Raw genomic sequence first — 23,424 nt, 5'->3', positions numbered from 1 at the left:
TACCGGACGCGTCTATGAATTATGGATCCCTTCAGGGATGTGAGCAGAAAGTAACTGTCCAGAGTGAGTCCCAGGTGACTCCCGAAGACCTTTGGAAAACGGGGGCGACTCAATTTGGGACTTGACTTCTTTACTTGGTGGTTAAGGACGTTCAGGCAGGGCTGTGTGATGGGACGGGTTCCACAAGAGACCACTTAGTCCTGCTCGGGGTCGTCTCGGATATACTGTAGCATTCATTTAGCCATTTTCGGAATGGTTTATCATCACTAGGTTTTCGGGCGTGCTGGAACCTATCCCAGCTGTCTTTAGGTGAGAAGCAGGGCACACCCTTGAATGGTCACCAGCCACTCACAGGGCAGTCAGTCAGTACTGATATTATTTTTTAGTAGGGGTGTCAAAATGAATGCGTTAATTTTGAGTTAATTAAAAGTTTCCATTTTTTTTTAACGTGCGATTAATGACCGCCCCCAACTTGGAAAGTCTATACTGGGGGAATTCCAGTCGCAACGCAGCATACACGTCCACGTCAAAATTTTGCAGTAATAAATTTAATAATAATTTATATATTTGTGGAGACTGGGGTCAAGTTGTATATTACAATTTTAAAAATGTGCAGTATTTCACAAGTTACTTCAAAAAATATTAAAGATTAGGCAGCTCGTAATATAAAAAGAAAAATGCACTGAGCTGTCACACATGTCTTACAAATGCAATTATGCCATCTAGTGGCAGAAAAATAACCTCAACACGAATCAATATCACACTCGTTTTTTAGAGTACATCTTTTTAATTTGAACTCAATTCTATGAACTATAGTATCAATGACTAAAATATGCAGCCGTATTTCCATTAGTCAATTTTTTTTTCCACTTTTATGCTAAACGTATGAAGCTTAGAAAAAATATTTATTGTACATTTAGAACAGATTAATCGTGAGTTAACTATCAAAGTCACGCAATTAAATTATGAATACAAATTTTAATCGCCCAACACCCCTATTCATTAGCGCAGTTTAACTTTAACTCGGCATGTTTTGGCCACCTACATTTCAGAAGACTACATATACTGTATAGTAAATTCTGTGCATCTGATGATGCTCTAATGTCCATCTTTCAACTTCCGATCGAACCTGAATTACCATAAGAGGATGCGACGTGTTCAAGTCTCGGACTTGAAAGTAAACGACTCCAACTAAAACTGAGTGAAGCTGATTACACGTGACGGCGCGAATGCTTTGTTTCTCGCTTCTGGCAGAACTGGCGTTTGCATCAAAAAAGGAGGGGGAGGGGGGAGTGGGGATAGAAAATAATAAAAACAGCTGAGCCAAGTTGCTTTTGCAAGCAGCAGTCTGGCGTGCCAAGGCGATGCTCTCCAGCGGAATGCCGCTTCTTCGGGGCAGGAATGATGACGCAAAGAGTTGGAATATGAAGAAAAGCCGTTGAAAATGTAAAGGATGAAAAATAAACACAGACAAGGTATCTAATGTAACTTGTTTTTTTTGGGCAGAACTTGCTCTCAAAGTCCACATCTGGAGGACGTAAGCCCCCCGTGACTGCAGATGGCAGCAGTGGTTTAGGATTCGATGATCTTCAATTACAATGCATTCACTTGAATTACGACACAATCTGCGTCACTCCAATTAGCTGTTGATGCAATGACACGGTATTCGATTATATTATGAATCACTCCAGTTTACAGTATGGTTAAAAAAAATAACTCTCACTCTGATTACAATACCATAAGTCACTCTATTTATGATACCATTTAATCCAATTATGACACGATACTATACTGTACATAGCGCTTTGCAATTAATTGATATTCAATTACAATCAATTTCAATTATTGCACGCCACAATGCCAAAATTGGCATGAATAAAAAAAAATAATAATAAATAAAAAAAAATAAATATATATATATTATGAATTTTGAGTTCTTTACTCATTTGCTCCCAAAAACGTATGCATGCATTATATTTTAAATATTACCAGTGTCCCAAAGACGTATCTTTACGTTTTTATGTGGTTGTTTTTTTTAAAAATGCTAGAGCATACAGAAGGCTTTGATGCAGCCTCTGAACTGCAGAGAACGGGTGAAGCAATGGTTATAATTACAAAAACGCCCAGCGGGTTCTAGCAGAGTATAAGAGATCAACCAAGGCCATGTTTCAAACAAGCTGTTTTCCCTACAGTTTAAAACAGATTTGTGAATAATGAAGAAACTTAGCTATATTCTATTGCTAATTGCTGCAAAACGGAAACAGATTTCCTGATGAAAGAAGAGACTCTAATCTTTCTTTTGGTATGGACGTTTTTGTAGCAATAGAACACAATCGTCTGTGGGCCTTGCAAAATCAGTCAAAATCCAGTAAAACAGCTGGGAGCGAAGGGGGTTGCTTCAGTGAAAATGGCTAGGAGTGAATTAGTTAAATGTATATATTTCTAATGACTAATTAAATAAATCTTGTTTGACCCAAAAGGAACTTGCATAATTACAGTGTTTCATTTTTTTTTTTAATTTGTCTTAATATGTTCAACATTTTCTTATTTTGTACCAAAAAACAAATCAGTCTTATTTGTGATTTCAATTATTACCAAATTAATCGTGATTAATATTTTCTTCATAATTGAGCAACTACATTCTAATTATGATGCAAAATGATTCACTCCCATTAAAATAATAAAATTCCCATTTTAATATATATCACTTCAATTACAAAATGTGATTTGGAACAGGATGTTTAGAAATTTGCGCAGCGAGCCAAGTGCCGTTTCACCAAGTCTCAAAATTAGCTCCAATGACGATGGACTCGTCACTCCATTTACAGTGCCACACGATTCACTCCCATTACAATACGACACGATTATTCCCGTTCTGATAAGAATCACTTCAATTATAATTTGTTTCTGGGAAAAGGACACTTGTAAATAACCTTACGCGATGAGTCACATGCTGCTTCACCAAATCTCGGCAAGATATACTTGACTCTAGCTACAATGAAAAATGATTTACTCCATTTAAAATTTGATAAGATTCCATCCAATTATGACACAACTGACTCCAATTACAACACGATTCAATCAAATTAAGACCTCAAAACTGATATGATTCGTTCCAATCAAATATGATCCATTCTCATTATGACGCTAATTCACTCCAATTACAACGTGTTATGATGTGATCAACTACAATTACGGCCCGCAGGCTGACCCCGCCACGAGTGGACCAAGTTGGGTGGCACCAAAGATTGAAATGATGTGATGGTGTGACATCAGAACTTTCTTCTGTTCTGAATCAGTCTCTTTTCTAAGGCTATCAGTTGCATCGCGTCAACGTTTTGACCTTGTGGGTTTATTCGCCGCATCATTTTCTTCTTCATCACCAAGATTGCTTTCGGTGCGAGACACAAATCAAAGTTCGTCGCCCTCGCTTTGCAAATGTTCACAAACAACATTCCTTCCCCCGCCTCATCTTCCCCTTTCACCATGGAGCGTTTTCATCGGCGGTCTGACGAGTACCTCGCACTTTTGCTTCCTTTCTTTTCTGGCGGCTGTGGTGTGCCCTCGCGAGGACGTGCGAGCCACTTGAACCCCCGATCGAACCGAACCTCGCTCGCTCACTGCCGCGGGGAGGCCGGCCGCTGACCGCTGCCATTTGTTGGCTGGTAATGGAGGCATGAGGATGGAGGAGTGAGGTTACGACCCTCGTGGCTGACGGGAAAGGAAATGGCAAAAAAAAAAAAAATACTGCAAAATATGCACCACTGTCGGGAGAAAAGACTACGAAAGTGTCCCTTCCTTTTGCGGTAATTGGAGTGAATCGGATGATATTGTAATTGGAGCGAATTGTTGTCATATTGTAATTGGAAGGAATCATATTAAATCATAATTGCAGGGAAGCATATCACTTTATAATTAAAGTGTATCATATCACAACATCATTCGAGTGAAAATGCAGTGAATCTTATCGAATTGTAATTAGAGAGAATCTTATCAGATTGCATTTCGATGGAATCATTTTGCGAACCATATTGTAATTTGGGGGAGAATCACATAAGCAAGTAAATCGGTTCACACTGTAATTGGAGGTAATCGTATTACATGGAAAATAGAGTGAATTCCATAGCAATTGGAATCAATTGGTGGCTCTTTTATATCTAATTGGAATGAATCACAACATAATTAAATTGAATCCTACTGCATGTAATTGGAGTGAATTGTATTGGATATCGAGATTAAGTATCTCATATCACAGTGAATTGTATTGTGTTTATGGATAATTACGTATTATGTAATTACGTGTGAATATGTGTAATAAAAATGAGAGTGAATCGTAATTACAGTTCCATTGCATCGTAATTGGAATATATATATATATATATATATATATATATATATATATATATATATATATAAGCTACTGTATGGTGAGTGCTATTTTTAATCCGTAGTTATTATTATGGTCCGAATGTCTACAAAATGGCCAGCAGCCATTAACTAAACGTCACTAGTGAATAATTTTGTGACCGACGTAAATTGTTGATACTAGCGGGAGTCGCAACAAAACGCAGGCAACTGTACTACCAGCAATAATTACTGATAAGCACAAGACCTTGACCACTTTGTCATCCTCCGACTCGCTATATTAGTAAGAAGTGGGATTTAAATGTTTTAGGGCAGTTGGCGGATAATGATTTCAGACCAAGCACGCAGATTAATCACACTATTAATTTTGACAGCGGATAGTTACGTCGTTAAAGGTAGCGTTTGAGCAATAACCATAACTGCGTGCATTAAACTAAAGCATTCAATAAATGTTTGCATTAGACATCCAGAATATTGTTTCTAGCCAAAATATTGGGGTCTCCTTTTTTTTTCCATTTTAAATCATGCAAGTAATTAACAGATCAGAAAATGTGCAAAATTTATAGAAACATGGTCTACGTATATAGAATTTTTTAACCTAACTCTGGTTACTTAATTCTGTCTGTTAGCGAGAGCCACTACATCGTGATAACTTACATTGATGTTTCTGCATTTGGCAATTTATTATTATATTATATTATTAGTATGGGATTTTTTTTAATGGGCTTTAGGTGAACTAATGAATACACACAGGCACGCACACACACACGCACATACACATCCTCACCCAAATAAAAATAAAAAAAATGTATATATATATATATATAAAAATGTAAATGTAAAAAAAAAAAAAAAAAATATATATATATATATATATATATATTTTTTTTTAATTTAATTTTATTTATTTTTTTAAAAGGAGAGCAATGATGATGTCAAATCGAATGAACAATACTGAGCTCTCCTGGGGAAAAAATAAAAATAAAATGTGCAGCGGATCCAAAAATGTGGACGACATCCCATAACAGGTGCTCTTTAAATTTGGCAGGCAAAAAATGTTGATAAAATGCTTTTTTAGTTAAGCAATTAATCATGATGAATCAAAAATTCCAAGATGTGATTAAAAAATCTTTGCAGCTCTAATATTGCCTGGCTGTCAATAGGTCAGTTATTTACTCCCCTTTCCCGCAAAAAGCCCGAGAATTCTGAGCAAATGCGCTCGTTGAAGGAGCTTCTTTCTTATTATACAGTACATTAAGTTGCTCCCAAATTACACAACAAATCAGGCAGAGTGAATGCAAAGGACCCTGCCAAAGTCTCTGGGCTCCAAGAAGAGCGATGGGATTTACTGGCAAATGCCGTATGCCCCCCGTCCCCCCGCCCACCCCCCGCCCGTGTTGCGCTGTACATCAAAACAAAGACGGCTCGGCCCGGCTCGAAGCCCTTCCATGACCTCGTTTGTAAAGCACCGCGACCGTCAATCAAGCCGGCGAGGAATCACTTCAACCTCCACGGAGGGAAAATATGAGCGCGGCAGAAGACCTCGTGTGTCACCGGCAGAGTAGTTATACTCGCGGTGAGGGAAAATGTCTGCCAGCTTGCATGAACCTGCCGGCACATTGCGCACAAATGATACCAGGTGTGGGTTTGCGTGCTTCCAAGATCCTGAAGGGCGGGATTTACGTGTCAAGTGGGCGTCTTGACGACGATTTTCTACGTCAAAGTGAACTAAAAACTCTTCTGTGAGTTTCGTGAAAACAATTCAAGCCAAAAAGTACCTTCAATAACCTTCACATGTTTGCAGATTTTGTTTGAACCTATTTTCCGATTCTAATAAATAAATGAACAAATCCTGGGGGTCTTTTTATTTTATTTTTATTTTTTTATGGAGAGCTCAGTATTGTTCATTCGATTTGACATGTCATCATTGCTCTCCTTTTTATTTTTTATTAAAAAAAAAAAAAAAAAAATATATATATATATATATATATATATATATATATATATATATAAATATACTGTATATATATATATATATTTATTTTTTTGCATGTGGGTGAGAATGTGTATGTGCGTGTGTGTGTGCGTGCGAGCGTGTGTGTATTCATCAGTTCACCTAAAGCCCATTAAAAAAAAATCCCATACTAATAATATAATATAATAATAAATTGCCAAATGCAGAAACTTCAATGTAAGTTATCACGATGTGGTGGCTCTCGCTAACAGGCAGAATTAAGTAACCAGAATTAGGTTAAAAAATTCTATACACGTAGACCATGTTTCTATAAATTTTGATATTTGGTTTTTATTTGAGGCAGATATTTTTTCCATTAAAATGTGATTTATGAGGAGGTTAGACCATTTGGTCGATATTCAGTGTTAGTTTATTTTTCCAGTTAACAAGAATAGTTTTTTTTGCGATAGTAAGGGCTACAAGTGTAGATTGAAATTGTTTATGTGGTAAGTCAGTTGTTGTTAGGTCACCTAGCAAACACACCCGGGGGTCTTATGATGACTATTATTTATTTATTTATTTTTGCTATTTGTGGCAAGGTTCTGCCTCGTCTCGCAGTTAATAATGGGGAAACAAAAATTTAATTCTGTAATTTGAGCATAATTATGCAGGAACTAGTTAGTTGCTTGTTATTTTAGACACAAAAACTAAACGTATTATGTTAGCACATTAGCATGTAGGTGCACAAATTAGCACGATGGTGTTAAAAACAAGATGGATGGCAGTGTAAAAATAAATAAAAAAAGAAAGAAAGCAAGCAAAGTTGTTTGAACAACAACAGCCCGCAGGCACGTCCTGACATTTCTCTGCTGCGAAGATGAAAACCGTGCTTCTTCCACATGGAGATTTGTATAATTATATTCCTTTTCGTACCTTTGGTCTAGCGCGGAAGTGTGATGAAGAGTGGCCAGGCGGACCCTCGGGGAGTCCGAAAATTAAAGTTATGACACCTGGAGATGGAAAAAAAAGGCGCCGGGGTGGAGAGTGTCATTGAAATTGGATTTATTATTATTATTATTATTATTATTATACATAGCTTTTTATTCATTATTATTATACGCAGTAATTATATAGCGTATTTATTTTAATCTCGTCATTTTTTTTTTATATACATAATTAGTAAAGTACTATCTGTATGAATCCATTATATTAAAATAAACATAGCGTCATAATTGCGATACAATGCATCATTTAATCAAATCCAGGCTGAAAATATCATCTTAGCGCACAGTCACAAGCACGCCAATTCAAGCACTCGGTTGCCCGAAGCAACCTGCGCTTTTTTTCGAGAGCAGTGAGATCATTAAAGCCTTTTGCGTCCCAGCGTCTTTAAAAGGTTCGGAGCCTCATTGTCATTCCTACCCGGCCAATCATTACTCATCAGGATGATGAGGATGATGAAGAGCCGATAAGGAGGATTCACTTGAACCCAGGGCAAGGTCATCTCCCACTCCCGACAAATGCAGATGTGATGGGGAAATTGCACGACTAACACCCCAATATATACAATAGTCAATCAAAATTATCTTTAAAATAATGCTAATAATAATAATAATAATAATAATAATAAGCCACATAGAAAACAGCAAGACTATAGATGTAACAAACTAGCAGTGCAATTGATTGTTTTTATCACGCGCTTGTGCTCCCGTTGTCCCCTCCCGTTTGAAAGGAGCGGAAAGGGAAAAATAATCCCATTAGAGGGCATCCTGGGATCCGACCAGCGGGTACCGACGGCGCCTCGCCAAAGAAACACCAACCTCCAAATTGGAGGCCGAAATGAAGACAGACAAGAAGGTGGAAGGGGGGGAAAAAAAAAACACAAAAAAAAAACACAATGCACGAGCTGAGATGAAAGTGACTGGATCAGGTTCTCTTTCAAAAACCCAAGATGAGGAACAAAGAGGGCAATTCCATTTCTCCGGGAGCCAGAGTGGCCTTTTTGCTCTTCTGTTGTAGCGGGCAAAAAAAAAAAAAGAAAACAAAATGAAAAGAAAAAAAAAAAGGGGGGGGGGGGTGAGAGGCCAAACGTTCACAGGATCAGACGGGAGTTCAGCACCAAAAGATGAAAGTTAAATGAACTAGTGAGGTTAAAAAAATAAAACGTTTAACAAGCGGTGGAGATTCGTGACCTTTCCGACAACATCACAGTGCAGGGTGGGAAGAAAAAAAAACATATGAACCTTCAGATTTAATAACTGGTCAGACATGATTTGCCAGCAATAACTTCAACCAGACTTTTCCTGTATTTGCAGATCAATAGTCAGGAAGGATGTACGGGCAGTCCTAGCAAGCAGAACTCTACCACCTCACAGAATTTTTTTTTTTTAACAGGATGATGAATATCGAGGCTTTTCGGGGTACTTCTGTGACCCCTTCCAGCTTCACACAAAAATTTTTACGTTGAAACCATAACCCAGGCTCAAAAGTTCAAAACCCTACTTTTTTTCCCCAGGTTCATACTGTGCTCCCCCCTTTAAAGAAGCAGAGGTTGAGCCTTGTCCCTCAATCCTTTTCCTTATGTAGTATGTTTTCCTTTTAAATAAAAACTTTGGGTCCTGATAGTGCTCGGCTTCTCATTATGTCGCCCTCTGTTGGTCATTGTTATTTTTATGTTTCGTAGACAGGTTTGGGATAGTGAAGCTGATTCCGATTTAAAACCCTAACCCTGGCCAAAAACTCTCATTTGTAACACATACCCTGTTTTGAACCCCAAATTCAGATCCAAATATGAAATCCTTACTCCGACTTCAAACTTTACTTTGGAACACTAACCCTGACTAGAAACTAATCTAAAACCCTACTAAGAAACCCCGACCCTGGCTTGAAACCATTTTTAAAACCCAAACCAAAACATTAATTTTAATTCATTTTTAGCTCCTCTATTCCTTGAAACCTGAATTTGGAAAAACCTTGGCTAAAAAACTGTACTTTAAAACCCTAACCCTGCCTGGAAACTCTAATTTGTAACCCTAATACTGGTTTGATACCCTAATTTAGATGCAAATATATAAGTTTTGATAAACAATCAAACCCTACTTGACAGATTCATTTTAAACCCTAACCCTGGCTAGAAACTCTTAAATTGAAACCCTAATGAGAAACCCTATCTCTGGTTTGAAACCCCAATGCAGATACTAATTTCTAAGAACTGGTTAACAAACTAACCCTGGCTTGGCACCTGAATTAACCGAAGCTAAAAACTCTAAATTGAAACATTTTAAACCTTAATTTTAAACCCTAACCCTGGCTAAAAATTCATTTGAAAATCTACTGAGAAACCCTATTGCTGGCTTGAAACCATTATTTAAGACCCTAGATGATAAAACTCAAGACACTATTTTACCCTAAGCCTGGCTACATAACCCTGGTTTAAAACCCTACTCCAGATGAAAATTCGATTACATTAATAAACAGAGCGAGTCAAGGCAAAAGAATGGAAATAATTGGCTCACATGCGACTGCTGGGCGGGATCTTGCGTCCGTCCCGGTACCACGTGACCTGCGGTTGCGGGAAGCTACGGATGCGAGGCGCAGGGATGACGGCGCCCTCTCCCTGCGAGACCGACTGGTCGCGCTCACCCTCCTCGAAGCTGCCCATGACTGCCAGGAGAAATCAGACAAAGACACGCAGGAACGAAAGGTCAGTCAACGTCGGGCTCGTCCCCCCCCCAATCCCGCACGGCTTGGCTTTGATGGACGGCGCCGTGCTGTTGCCGCGGTTACCGCCGCTCTGTGATGCCGGATTGAGGTGCGTTGATGTTGGACTGTCATCCGTCTCCATCGCACATCAAATGAGCGCATTCGTCAAAGTAGCAATGCTTGTTATTCCACTCCATGGCTTAAGCCCCTAATATAAAACCGTAATTTAGATCAGTGTTTCTCAACTGTTGTCACCCTGGGACCCGCTGCTGCGAATTTGCCACCCATTTTAGAGAAGTTATAATAAATATTTAATTTTTCGCTTTGAATTTATTTGCTTAGTTTTTTATGTTTTTTTTTTAAAAACTTTTTATTCTAGAGCATACAGTAGGCTTTGATGCAGCCTTTGAACTGAAGAGAACGCTTGAACCAATGGTAGCTATTACAAAAACGACCAGCAGGTGGCAGCTGAGTATAAGAAATCAACCAGGGCCATGTTGCAAAAAGCTCTGTTTTAAACAGATTTGTGAATATTGACTAAACTTAGCTATACAAATATACTTTTTTTCCTGATGAAAGAAGAGACTTTAATCTTCCTTTTGATAGGTTCCATGTTTTTATAGCAATATAACAGAATATTCTGTGGGCCTGGCAAAATCTGTCAAAATCCAGTAAAACAGCCAGGAGCGAAGGGGGTTGCTTCAGTGAAAATGGCTGGGAGTGAAACATAGTGGTTACATTTATGAACGTGGTTTCAATTTAGCTTGACTTACCACCATTAGCATGTTGCTAGCTATGACATCTGCTAGTCAAAGGTTGAGCTGTACTGTATTTGTTTAAGAGTAGCTAGTGAAGTGACCAAAATGGGTGCAGAATCCACTTCTAGGTCCCCACCCGCCAGTTGAGAATCACTGATTTAAAAAACAAAAAACCACAACCCAGACTTGACGTCTTAATTCCAAACCTTGTTTAAACTTGTCTTAAAACCGTACCTCTGCCTTGGTTTGAAACCCTATTTCAGATCTCAAACTTTGGTTTGAAAACCCAATTTCAAACACTAACTTGAAACCCTAACCCTACTCAGAAGCTTTAATAATTTAAAACCCTACTTTGATACCCCCTGGCTTGAAACTCGACTTCCCTAACCCTGCTTAATGCGTTCTTACACTCTCGCAATAACTGTGTGTAAACAAGCGTGATGAGAACGAGTTCCAGAGGTGCACCCTTGTAGGAAAACGGCAAACACACGTTGCGTTCTGCTACATCCCACTAACGAGACAAGTGAGCTAAATTTGCACGCCCGTTTCCTGCCAGGGGGAGACGACAGATGTTGCGGGGGCGGTATTACACAATAGCACAAAAAAACAACAACAACAACAATATCACTCTAGTAATAATCATAATCATCATAATAATAATGAGTGGAACAGCTGTCCAGCAGGTACATCCTTCAGCGACACATCTGCCCGCCTGTTCGCTCCTTAATGCACTGTCAATCAAACACAGTGTGTGTGTTTGTATGCACACACACACACACACCTACACACAATCACACTATGATACTTACAAGCCACCTGCACTTCAGTGCGACGCTGCAGCAGCGCTCCCACGCGATTCCGGACGATGCAGCGGTAGAAGCCGGCATGGGAGCGGTCCAGCGATGGGATCAGATACCTAACACAAACATATACACGGACAGACATTAAACACACGATTTAGCTTTTATTGAAAACCAAAAAATTGATTTCTGTAATCTGGCTAGATTACGCAAAAATAAATTTCTTAGCATGATTTTATAAAACCTACACTTAGTTTGATTTAAATTGATAATATCTTCGTATGTAAGATACTGTAGTTAGTTCCGTAAAAAAAAAAACTACAAGTAGTTTGTTGGTACGTTAGCTAGCTAGCAAGGTTACACAGAATGCATACAGTTTTTTAGTAGGCTTTACACGATCGGGATTTTTTTGGTCATTCAGCGATCAACAAGTTTGAAACAAATGATAACCGATCACCAATTCGATAAGAAGATGGAGCAATACATCGGTTTAAAAAACTTTTATAATTACTCGACCGTTGACCGCCGCCATTCGTGGAGGAAAGGGACAGCCCAAAAAATAAAACAATTCTTTAATAAAAAAAAAATGCTGATAATCATGAAATATAATGTGTCTTATTTCATGGAGCTGATCAATGAAGACATCATTAATCGATCGGAAAAATTCAGACATTGTAGTCGATCACCAATTTTGCATAAAATGCTAAGTATCGTCCGATCCCGATCCAGCCGATCAGATCGGTGTAAAGTCAATATCTTGATATCTTACATACATTTAGAGTTGTGCAATCTTGGATAGTTAATAAATTGTTATATCACGATAGGTAATTTTATATCCCGGTAACAATATATATCCTATTATAGTATTTTTCCTTTAAATTAAATTCAATGAATATAATTTTTCTCTTATCCATGCTTCCCTAATTAATTACATATTTTATATGAAAGCACAATAAAATGAATAGAACATGAAAAATAAATGCTAGCTGTAAATAACATGAATTAAAAAAAAAAAAAAAAAGGTCGGCACAATCCAATGAAAATGCGCCAACTGTGCGTTGACAAAGAAGGCAACTAGCGAGGAGAAATCGTGTGAATTGCCTGAAACATTGACACTTTGCACGCTAGTCAGCTTGCTTATGCAACAACTCAACTTAAACTCAACCAAAAATAAAACGACAACAATTGTTTTGGTCAATTTTCATGAGCTGAAATCAAAGTCTAAATTTGTGTTAGTGGGCAGTTCTCCGCTGAGACCTCAGAAGTGTGGCGTGTCGAAATGCTAATTAGACAACATGATTATTGCACTTATGTGCCTTCGGAATCCCACAATAAACCGCAGTTTAACTGTACTACGGGGTCAGAAAATCAGTCAGTATGTAGTGTGACCACCATTCGTTTCACACAGTGCAACACATTTACTGCACAGTTGTGCCTTAGGCGGCCTATAGAGAAAGGCCACAATAAAAAAGTGCAGCCTTACTGTACTGGGGGGGATCCAGGGATGCGGGTCAGAAAGCTAGTCAGTACCTGGTGTGACGACCATTTTCCTCACATAGCGCAACACATTTACTGGATTGCCTTGTTAGACAAGTGAATGCACACCTGTGCTATAATTATGCTGTCTAATCAGGCCGGTGATACGCCAGGCTTGTGAGGTGGATGCATTATGGGTGGTCAGTGCATCTTGGAAAAGAAGCAATGCCCGCTAACAGATGTAGGCAGATTTGTTAACACACGTTGAGAAAAATAGGCCTTTTCGTTTACACAGAAAAAAAGTCTTACACCCCTTGAGTTCAGCTCAATAAAATTGACATTTTTGTTCAGGGTAGTTTGTAAGCGCTTTAGCACGCAAGTTAGCATGACAATAGATTGTTAGCACAATCAAGCAAATCTAAACTGTTTGTCATCATGTTACTACGCTAGTTAAAAACGACTCTTTAGTCCTTTCTCAATATCAAGAACGGACGGTCTTGTGAACTTGACGAGTACGGTTTTCCTAAGCAGGCTACGTCCTCAAAAATACATTTCATAAGAAGGCTTTGGAATGGCGGTGCACTTGCTAGTTGACAAAAACAACAATTCTGTGTGTCCTTGATTTATGCATACTTTCAATTGGAACACGACTTGGGACGCAGCTAATTACATTTCAGAGATCATAAGGACGTAAGAACGGACAAGAACACAAACTGAAAAATGGCTTTTGTTAATGTTAGTTAGCATAGCTACACAAAAACTCAGCTAGTTTGTGAGCACTTTAGCACTTTAGTCGGCCCAATTACACAAAAACGTAACTACTACGTTTGTTATTGCGTTAGCATATTAGTTAGCATAACAACAACAAAATAATTTTGCTACTGTCGTTTGTTAGCGCTTTAGCACATTCGCTATCATGACTACTAAAAACAACAACAACACTTTGTTACTATGTTAATCCAAAACATTTTTTTTTTCGTGCATTAACACATTAGTTAGCATACCGATGCTTTTACGCTACACTTTTACAAAGTGCGATCTAGTTTGAACCCCCGTTTAAACGTGACATGGTTGTGTATTGTGTGTATGTGCACACAAACACACACACACAAACACACTTAAGACCATCTAATGGATGAGCAAGGGCGCAGAGGACAGCAGAGCTTAGCTGCTGCTGTTTACTCCAGTGGTAATGATTCTCTGGAGGGTACCCCACCCACAGTGAGGACCCCCCCCCCCCCCCTCCTTCTTTAAGACACACACACAGGCACAGAAAACACACATCTTTTTTAAAATGTCATTTATGCAAATATGCACACAAGCTTGGAAGAGTACAGTAGTTGACCTTGACCACGGATGCAGTGCAACATCCACCCCTTTCATGCACATTAACGCCGCTAATCAATGATGTCTTTGGCTTTCTTACAAGTCTAATACACCCAAATGCGCTGCCACCGGGAGAGGACCTCAGCCGCGTCGAGGTTGCAGAATTTCTCTCATTTAAGCAGTTAATTGGAGGGAGGCAAGCGTCAAAACCTTGTAAATTGTTAATGGAGTGTGGCTCGGGTCGGATAAAAGCTACGCTGGTATGGGGGTCACGCAAACAGTCTGCAGTCAAATTATCAGCCAGCGAGTCTTCGTACGCGTTTTAATTGGGAGTCAGCCTAGCGCAACGCGTTTTGTCCAGGAAAAAAAACAAAGTTGTTGCGGGAAGTGAAAAAGTTGACACCGCGTGCTGTGCTCGCCATCTTCCTCACCTTTAAACGTGGTGGTGATGATGACAGCAGGACGTGGAAGAGGAAGATGGTGCAAAATGATTGTTTTGTATTTGAAGTTGTAATTAAAAGTTGCAGGCAAGAAAGTTTGTGCACCAGCTTTGGCACCTGATGGACAAAGGTATTGAGACACATTACAGTAAACACAAGAGGCCTTATTTTCATAGAATAACATGCCACTCAACATCAAAACAGGTTCACCCTCTTTGTCAAGTGTAACGTATTATACAGCACGACCCCAGAACATCTGGCCATTTGGAGACAAAAAGTAGATTCGATTTTAGACTCACTAAAACTGGTCTAAATGGCGACGTCGGTGGTGTAACGCGATTTTGGTGGATTTCATCGAGTCTCAAGACACCAAGCCCAAGAAGACGCAGAAAGCATTTGAGGTTAATTTTGGGCTACGAAAATGCATGAAAATCAAACACACATATAGTCGATTTGCGATTAACCCAAGGTTATTTTAGTTAACAAAAACTAACGACAAGAACACAATTAAAAAAACAATTTTGTTAACGAAATAAAAACGAAAATGCTTAAAAAAAAGAGAAAACTAACTGAAACAAATTTTATGTTAACAAAACTAACTAAAAGTAACTATAATTATAGCCAAAATGTCCTTTGTTTTAGTCTTTGGTCATTCATTTAATACATGAGCCTCTGGGAATGATTTTAAATGTGATTTTTAGTATATTTTTTCCTGAATAAGGACGTTTGAAAGTATGTCATGCAGAAGTGACGTCATCTAGCAGCAGCCAATCGAAAAGCACCTTTAGATACCGAAAATTCGGGCTTGACTTTTGGCTCCAATAGCTCGGCTAGCCTGCTTTTTTGTTTAAAAGAAACCCCGACTGTCATGACAAGTTTGCTCTATATTATTTATTTGGTTGTTCCTAACATAACTATGAGATTCATTTTTCAAAAATAATTTCCGGTTTAATACATTTTGTAGAAACTTTACTTGGACGTAGGCCGCCATTGTTATTTACGTATTTACGCATTCAGTGCGTAGTGACGTAGACTGGCAATGTGAAACGCCAATAAAGAAAGCAAGGTAAGTGTCCGTAGCGTTCCTAAAGAAATAACATGCGATTGGGAAAGTCACCCTCCCCCACGCCGCGCTCTCGTCATTCACCAGACGTATTCAAGAGTTTTGATCGTCCCTTTAGGAACGCTACGGAGGCTTACCTTGCTTCCTACCGCCATTCTACGTCACTATGCACGGAAATAATGGCGGCGTACGTCCACATAAAGTTTCAGCAAAATATATTAAACTGGAAATGATTTTTGAAAAATAAATCTCATAGTTATGTTAGTAACAACCAAATAAATAATATAAAGCAAATTTGTCATGACAGTCGGGATTCCTTTTAACTAAGTTGAGGTAAGAAATGCATTACTTTGTTTATATATTTATAAGTAATACACATTAAAAAAAAACTAATACTGAAACTAACTAAACTAAAATTAAGCTTCTTTTTTTTTAATAACTAAAATTAATAAAAACTAACAGAATCACCTCAAAAACTAATTAAAAGTAAAAAAAAAAAATACAAATAAGGTCTAAATGAAATAAAAACGAACTCAAATGAAAATCCCAAAACTATAATAACCCTGGTTTAACCTCGCCAAGGCCGGCCGCCGCTTCCTGCCTTCAGGGTGACTTCAGAAGCTCACTTTTCACTTCCCTCATAATGAATACAATTAACCTTTGCTGAGCGGGCGGCAGGTGGCGGGATCGGCGGGAGGGACGGTAGGAGGCGGGGGAGGGAAGATGGAGGGGACGGGCAGGTGATAGGGCCCAGTCAGCGGGAGATGACGGCGCGAGACAGAGATTGATCGATGTTCCGGCGCTCCGCGCACGCCGTCACATCCGCTTATTAGTCCCCACTCCGGAGCTGTGATGAGAGGATGTGTGAAGGAGGACGAAGGTGTGGAAGTGATGGAAAGATGACAGAGGAGGACAATTTAGGGAATGCTGCTCAAGACACTGCAATCGAATTGACCGTCGTTGTAAAGTATACGTCTACATGTACCTTGGCTACTGCCGTGGGAATAGACCAGAAACAGGCTGCTACATGTATTCAGATAATTAGCATGGTGCTAATTAGCCATGGTTGTTTTTTTTTTTTTAGCACCGTTACAGGTAAACAATTTGCTAAAAGGTGGTGAACCTTTTTGTACAAGTGTGATACAGTTGATGTGTTAATCAAAAGTTTTTTCCATGTGTGATGTAATGAATGTATTGGTGAAGCAGCATGTGGTTTATTGCTCACGGTTATTTTGATCATCCTGTTTCCAAATACGTTTGTGGTCAGCAATTGATAGCATTTTGTTATAATTTCCTTTTATTTGTATTCACAAATCTAACCAATCTCCGCTTATATGAAACATTGAGCTGCATCTTGATCACAAACAAAAGCCAATTTTTACATACATGCTTTTTCATTACAACTACTTGAATAAAGACAGCAGCAAAAGTTTAACTTGACAACTTCATTCAGTCCCCTTTACACAGCCCGTGAAAGTGTTGGTCTGCCCCGTGTTATTGGGCTGTGTGAAACAGAGCCACAAAGGTGAGCTGCAAACCTCCCAGCTTCTGAGGCGAAACGCCAGCTTTAATTCTGGTGCTTTCACAAAAATGCACTATTCACCATTTGGGAATTAAGGCCATTTTACGCAGAGCAACTCAATTTTCTTCTTTTTTGAATGAATGGTTTATTTCGGTTCCATACATTACACAGAAAACCCCCCGGCAATTTATAACTGAAAAATGAATAGGCTGAAGAATCCTATAAAGTCCAATGAATCACCTAAAATTACAACACAACAAAATAAATAAATACAACACTCACATTATAATTCCTAACTATTTTACATTTTATCAATGGCACCATTAGCATTAATTATTTTTAGGGGTGTCATGCGATATATATTTTTTATATCGTAATTAATCGCACAACTTCAATAGTTAGCACACGATTAGTCGCAAATTGTACATCTGTTCTAAATGTATGTTAAGCTAATAGAAATATGGCTGCATCTTTTAGTCATTGATACAGTAATTTTATAATAATTCATAAAGTTGAGTGTGATATTGATATGTGTTGAGGTCATTTATCTACCACTAGATGGCATAATTGCATTTGTAAGACATTTGTGACAGCTCAGTGCATTTTTCTTTTCATATTAAGAGTTATCTAATTTAACATGAAGTAACTTGTGAAATTCCGCACATTTTTAAAATTGTAAAATACAACTTGATGCCAGTCTTCAAAAATATAATAATTATTATTAAGTTTATTAGTGCAAAATTTTTACGTGGACGTGTCTGCTGCGTTGCGACTGGAATTCCCCCAGTGCAGACTTTCCAAGTAAGGAGCATTCATTAATTATGTGTTGTTTTTTTTTTTATTAACTCAAAATTAACACACAGTTCGAAGACCTTTCTTATTTAGGAAATTCTTTACTCTATGAAGAACAGCCTCTGATTTAGCTATTTGTTTTGTGTATTCTATTTGTGACTTCCAACACAACTTACGATCAATAATCACTCGTTTTTTTCATTTAATGATAACTTATGACAATAAGTACAAACTTAGCTGCATTGAATACACGCATGAATGTTCATGTCATTAAAAATAGTCTTCTTTTTGTCCTTGCTAAATATCTCAAAACAGCACGTCTGTGTAAAAGTATCTTATTTGAAAAAGTCAATGTATTTTTTTCCAGTGCGCTGACATCGATAGTGTTGTTATTGTGGCTCGTTAAACGAGATGAGCGGTGGCCTCGCTATGAGGAGGCCAAAGAGTGGCCAGCAACATCCAATTAGCAGTGGGGAAAAAAACTTGCCCCACTCACATGTTTGTGCGCTTAAATCACTTCATGGCGTAGACACGGGGTTACGGGGGGTGGTGTCGCGAGGGGGTGGGGGGTTTTTGGACCAGCCAGTATCTCTTTGGCCGGGCGACCTTAATGGATTGCTTTCAGTAAGTGAGAGCATCCCGTTTGCCACAACATACTTTTAAATCGCAAGGCGTCTGCTCACTCTTTTCCTCGGGGGTTGCACGAAGACATCTTTATTCGTGGTTGCCTTTGATCATTTTCAAAGCCGGCAAAATACAAATTGTCATGAATTTGGTGAACTTTGGAATCATTAAGCATACACTGACTGCATTGCAGAGGGAAGATATCAAGACGGCGCGGTTTCTCGGAGCATCTCGAAAGTCAGCAAATGTAAATTGCGGAAATGTCCAACTTCTCTTGTCATCAGACCTTCATCTTGGAAGATAATGCCGAATCACGGCTACCTATCAGCTGCGTGTTTGGCCATTGTTTGGATTAACTTGTCAACGAAAGTAGATCGGGAAAAGGTCACACTTTTCCACCGCGTCTGGTGGAGTAAATATGCTCATAACTGCTCACCGTTATGTCACCATTCTCGCTCATTTACTTGCAACAGGAATTCTGGTGTTTACTGTTCATTTACTAAAGCAATTTAAAGAGCACGAGTGACTGTTTCCGTCTTCCCTCTAAAAACACCTATTGTGGATTACAATTCAATGTAACTTTTTAGGTTCTCTTGAATCCCAGCCATTTTCTTTGGCTCAACCCCCTTCAATACTGTTTTACTGGATTTTGGCTGATCTTGCAAGGCCCACATCATATGGTGTTCTATTGCTATATAAAGATGGAACCTACCAAAAGAAAGATTGGACTCTCTTCTTTCAGCAGAAAATAAAGTGTATTTCTATCTTTTTCCGTTCTTTAGTTTTATCAGTGTTGAAAAATGAGCTGTTTGTAAAACAAACATTTCAATTTGGACTTGACTATTTTTTCTTTTGTGACAACTCAAGCATGTAAATAGTCTTTTCCTGCTCTAAAACAACATTCCTGAAAGTGCTTTTGTTAACAAAATAACAGCAATTGGCTGGTCTGACTCCAGCTCAGGAGGTCGATGTGACCGGCGAAACGAGCCGTGAATCCCATCGCTAGTCGCGTTTGCTCGACGAATGAAGCGTCATTCCTTGACGTGCAGCAACTCCATCGCCGCCGTCATGCTTTGATGAGCCGAGGAGGATGCTTTTTTTTTTTTATCTCCCTCCAGGGTTAACTGTTTTGTTCTGCCCTTCGCTTATTTTCTACTTCCTCTTTGCGGCTTGCGCACGAGTACACCACGCTAGTGACAGACGACAGTCCCAACCTACACTTCCTCCGTCTCTTCTTTTGCAACAAGATCCTCGCGTGATACTGGCTGATCTTATAGTTGCTGCAACCTGGCTGATTTGATATATATATATATATTAGGGTTGTTAGAAAAAATCTATTCAGTAATATATCGCGATATTACAGTGCGCAATTTTCGAATCGATTCGATATGTGGCCGAATCGATTTTTATCACTTTTTGATGGAAATATTCAACAATAATGTCTTACTTAAGGTTAGGGTTCACACTTCAAGCATGGAAGAAAAGAATGTTATATTAATGGAACATTAAGCCTTAATATTTTTATTTCAGTGCAACATGAAACAAACTGCAACCTGTTTGTTAAATACAGTGGCTCAGTTATAAGCCTGAAGTTTCAGATAAATGAATACATTTCCATACAAATCTTACATTGTACATGTACAAGTTTAGTCATTAGTATTTTCTAAATTTGAGTAAAATAATATATATATTTTTTTTGCAATAATCAATTTATAGATTTGTATTGGGATTAATCGACATCGAATGGAATCGTGAGCTATGAATCGGCACTATACAATTCACACCCCTATTATATATACACATATATATATATATGTGTATATATAATAGGGGTGTGAATTGTATAGTGCCGTAAAAAAAAAAAAAAAAAAAAAAAAATATATATATATATATATATATATATATATATATATATATATTTTTTTTTTTTTATTGTCATCGTTTTTAGTTTACCAGAGACGTGGAGTGAATAACTGTACTGTACAAAAATAATTCAAGGGACAGCCATATGCAGTAAATACAAAGAAAATAAAAATTAATGATTGAATAAAAAATGTGTATGATGAACTTAAATTTCAATCTGTCTTAAGCACAAAATGGTCACAAACTAGGGTGCACATTGGACCATCTTGACACTAATGTAAATTGGGTTCTTTCTCAACCCAATATTTTGCAAAAGACCTAATTTTTGTCCATCATCTCCCGTTACGCTCCAAGATATGTCGTTCCTCTACTCGGGTAATTGCAAATATATATATATATATATATATATATATATATATATATATATATATATATATATATATATATATATATATATACATATATATACATATATATATATATACTGTATATATATATATATATATATATTTGTGCTTGCTTTAATTTGCTCAGAGCAACCATGAAATTACAACATCTGCAAAATATTCGCAACGGATGTCAGGTGAATTCGCGTGCGAGGAGACGGCTTCTTGGTAATATGTTGGTGACAAATCTATCTCCGCGAGTTTGATTCATTCAGCGCGGATCAATCAAACGGCAAGCGACTCCCTATTACGAGCGCGGTCAAAGTGTCAGTCGCATTGTCACGCTTGTTCCCACTCGATTAAAGCAGGGGAAAAAAAGCGAAGCATCCCGTTTTTGTTGCGATTGTACTGCCGGCCAGAACTAATTTACACGTTTCAAAAAGTAGACGGCGGTGGCGGGAATGGACGTCGTCCCGATAAAAAGTCAAGTCTGGGGAGCTGTCACGTCTTCAATGTCACGCAATTTCATTTTGCCGCTGCATTGATTAGATTCAGCGACATTCCACCACCTTATGCCGACTTTGTCATTGTGCTACATGTGTTCAGATTATAATGAGAAAAAGCATGTGGCTCGTCACCGAGGTTATTTTTGTGCGCTCAGTTTCGAGTAGCAATCGGATGTTTGCAATGAAAATGATGGTGAGCAGAAGTGTGACCGCTGTTGTCGTTGGAAGACCTCGTGCTTAGTTCCAAGTAACAATTTCAACTCACAAACTCAGTTGAGTTTTGCTCGACAACAGTGCAAGATTCTGACCAAAACAATTTCGCCCTACCTTTTACATAGCATTGAGATGCCACCTGGTGCTATTGATTAGCTGACTGACTAAAATACAAGGTCACGTCACAAGCTGTCCGTATTTAAAACAGCTCTCAGCACTCACAGACAGCATCACTCAAATACTCTTTAAAAAAAAAAACTGCTTTTTTTCCCATTGCTCTCCCCCTCGACTTAAAAAAGCCGTCGTCGCATGAATTTGGAACAGAGCGGTTTGAAATATGGATCAAAGGAAATGCTGTCAGCAAGGATGGTGCCCGAAAAAAAAAAAAAAAAGGAAAAAGTTCTATCAGCCAACTTTCATCTGCTGCATAACAAGTGCACTACCGACAATACTGAGTGATAGATCACACTCAGTTCCTGTTGTGATACCTGACTACTGATGTGAGCGCTCGTTGGCCGCAACTTAAGGCAATCTCGTCTAATTCATAAAGGCTGTTACTACGGTAACGCTGAGGAAAATCAAAAGTTGGCTTTTTACTAAGTGTATATCTTGCAAGACATTGTATAGGGGTGACACGTGGAGTGCAGTATGCAAGCCTGACGGAACGCTATTTGGGATTGCGTGTACAATGATAAGACTGCCAAAATGAAAAATAAATAAATTAATAAATGAATAAAAGTTCAAATAAAAATGGATGTAAAAAACTTTTTAATTAAATAAAAAATCGAATTAAAAAAAATTATATGAATAGAAGTAAAAACAACAAAAAATCAAATAAATAAAAATAAATACACAAATATAAACTGAGATTCAAAAAATAAATCTAAAAATAAATGTGGAAATAAATACAAAAATAAATATATAAATAGAAATCAATATTAATCAATACATAAAAATGCTTTGTTCTCACATGTATTTATTTCATGCTGCAGATAATGTCAGCACGAAATGTTAAATGAGGGGGCGGTCCTAAGCGTGACTTGGGTTGGATTGAACTGCCTTTCAATGGTCAAATCGGTTTGAATCCCGTTTTTTTATTTTAGTATTTATTTTTACTTATTTGTTTTCATTTTCATTTATAGTTATTTTTATTTTTGAATTGCATTCTTTAGATCCGTTTTTTATTTATCTATTTTTAATTTTGGGCAGTTTGGTCCTCCATAAAAGTGAGCCACATGCTGCGTCACCAAATCCCAAGAGAAAAGATACTATTTCAGCCGACATACTGTGGCCGCCTTCACCTGCATTAGGCCGATGCTCAGAATGAAGTAGGCAAGGTCATCTGACGATCACATCCGCGGCTCTCCCAGTTACATCAACACGCGCCTTCTCAAGATCACAAACATGTAATTGTTTAGGGACCAAACACAGTGCCACATGCTGCTACATCACGACATCATTATCTGTTTCTTCTTCTGGACATGATGCCGTGTGACTCATCCACACAAGAGTGCGTCGTGCGCTCGCCTCTCCAGTACGCCCTGACCACTTCTTCTCACACTCGCGTGTCACTCTGCTCTTATCATCCTCTGGAGATCTGCAAGACATCATCAACTCGCCCAGGCTGGCATCCT

The 23,424-nt window shown here is 38.3% G+C and overlaps 1 protein-coding gene across 4 annotated transcripts in view; it reads right to left on the bottom strand.

The window, feature by feature from the left end:
• The window catches only part of sdk2b (sidekick cell adhesion molecule 2b), a 223,279-nt gene that overhangs the window by 45,310 nt on the left and 154,545 nt on the right, over nt 1-23,424 (bottom strand). For all 4 annotated transcript variants that reach the window (XM_077550843.1, XM_077550845.1, XM_077550846.1 and 1 more), the window contains exons 3-4: nt 11,589-11,695; nt 9,835-9,982 (exon numbers count right to left, since the gene is read on the bottom strand). In XM_077550843.1, coding sequence (XP_077406969.1) covers nt 9,835-9,982; nt 11,589-11,695 — 255 coding nt within the window. The remainder of the gene's footprint in view (nt 1-9,834; nt 9,983-11,588; nt 11,696-23,424) is intronic.

Source organism: Vanacampus margaritifer, chromosome 18, assembly GCF_051991255.1.
Source record: "Vanacampus margaritifer isolate UIUO_Vmar chromosome 18, RoL_Vmar_1.0, whole genome shotgun sequence".
NCBI lineage: Eukaryota > Metazoa > Chordata > Actinopteri > Syngnathiformes > Syngnathidae > Vanacampus > Vanacampus margaritifer.
Note: the sequence above shows the minus strand (reverse complement) of the source record. Positions and strands in the feature narration are given on the sequence as shown.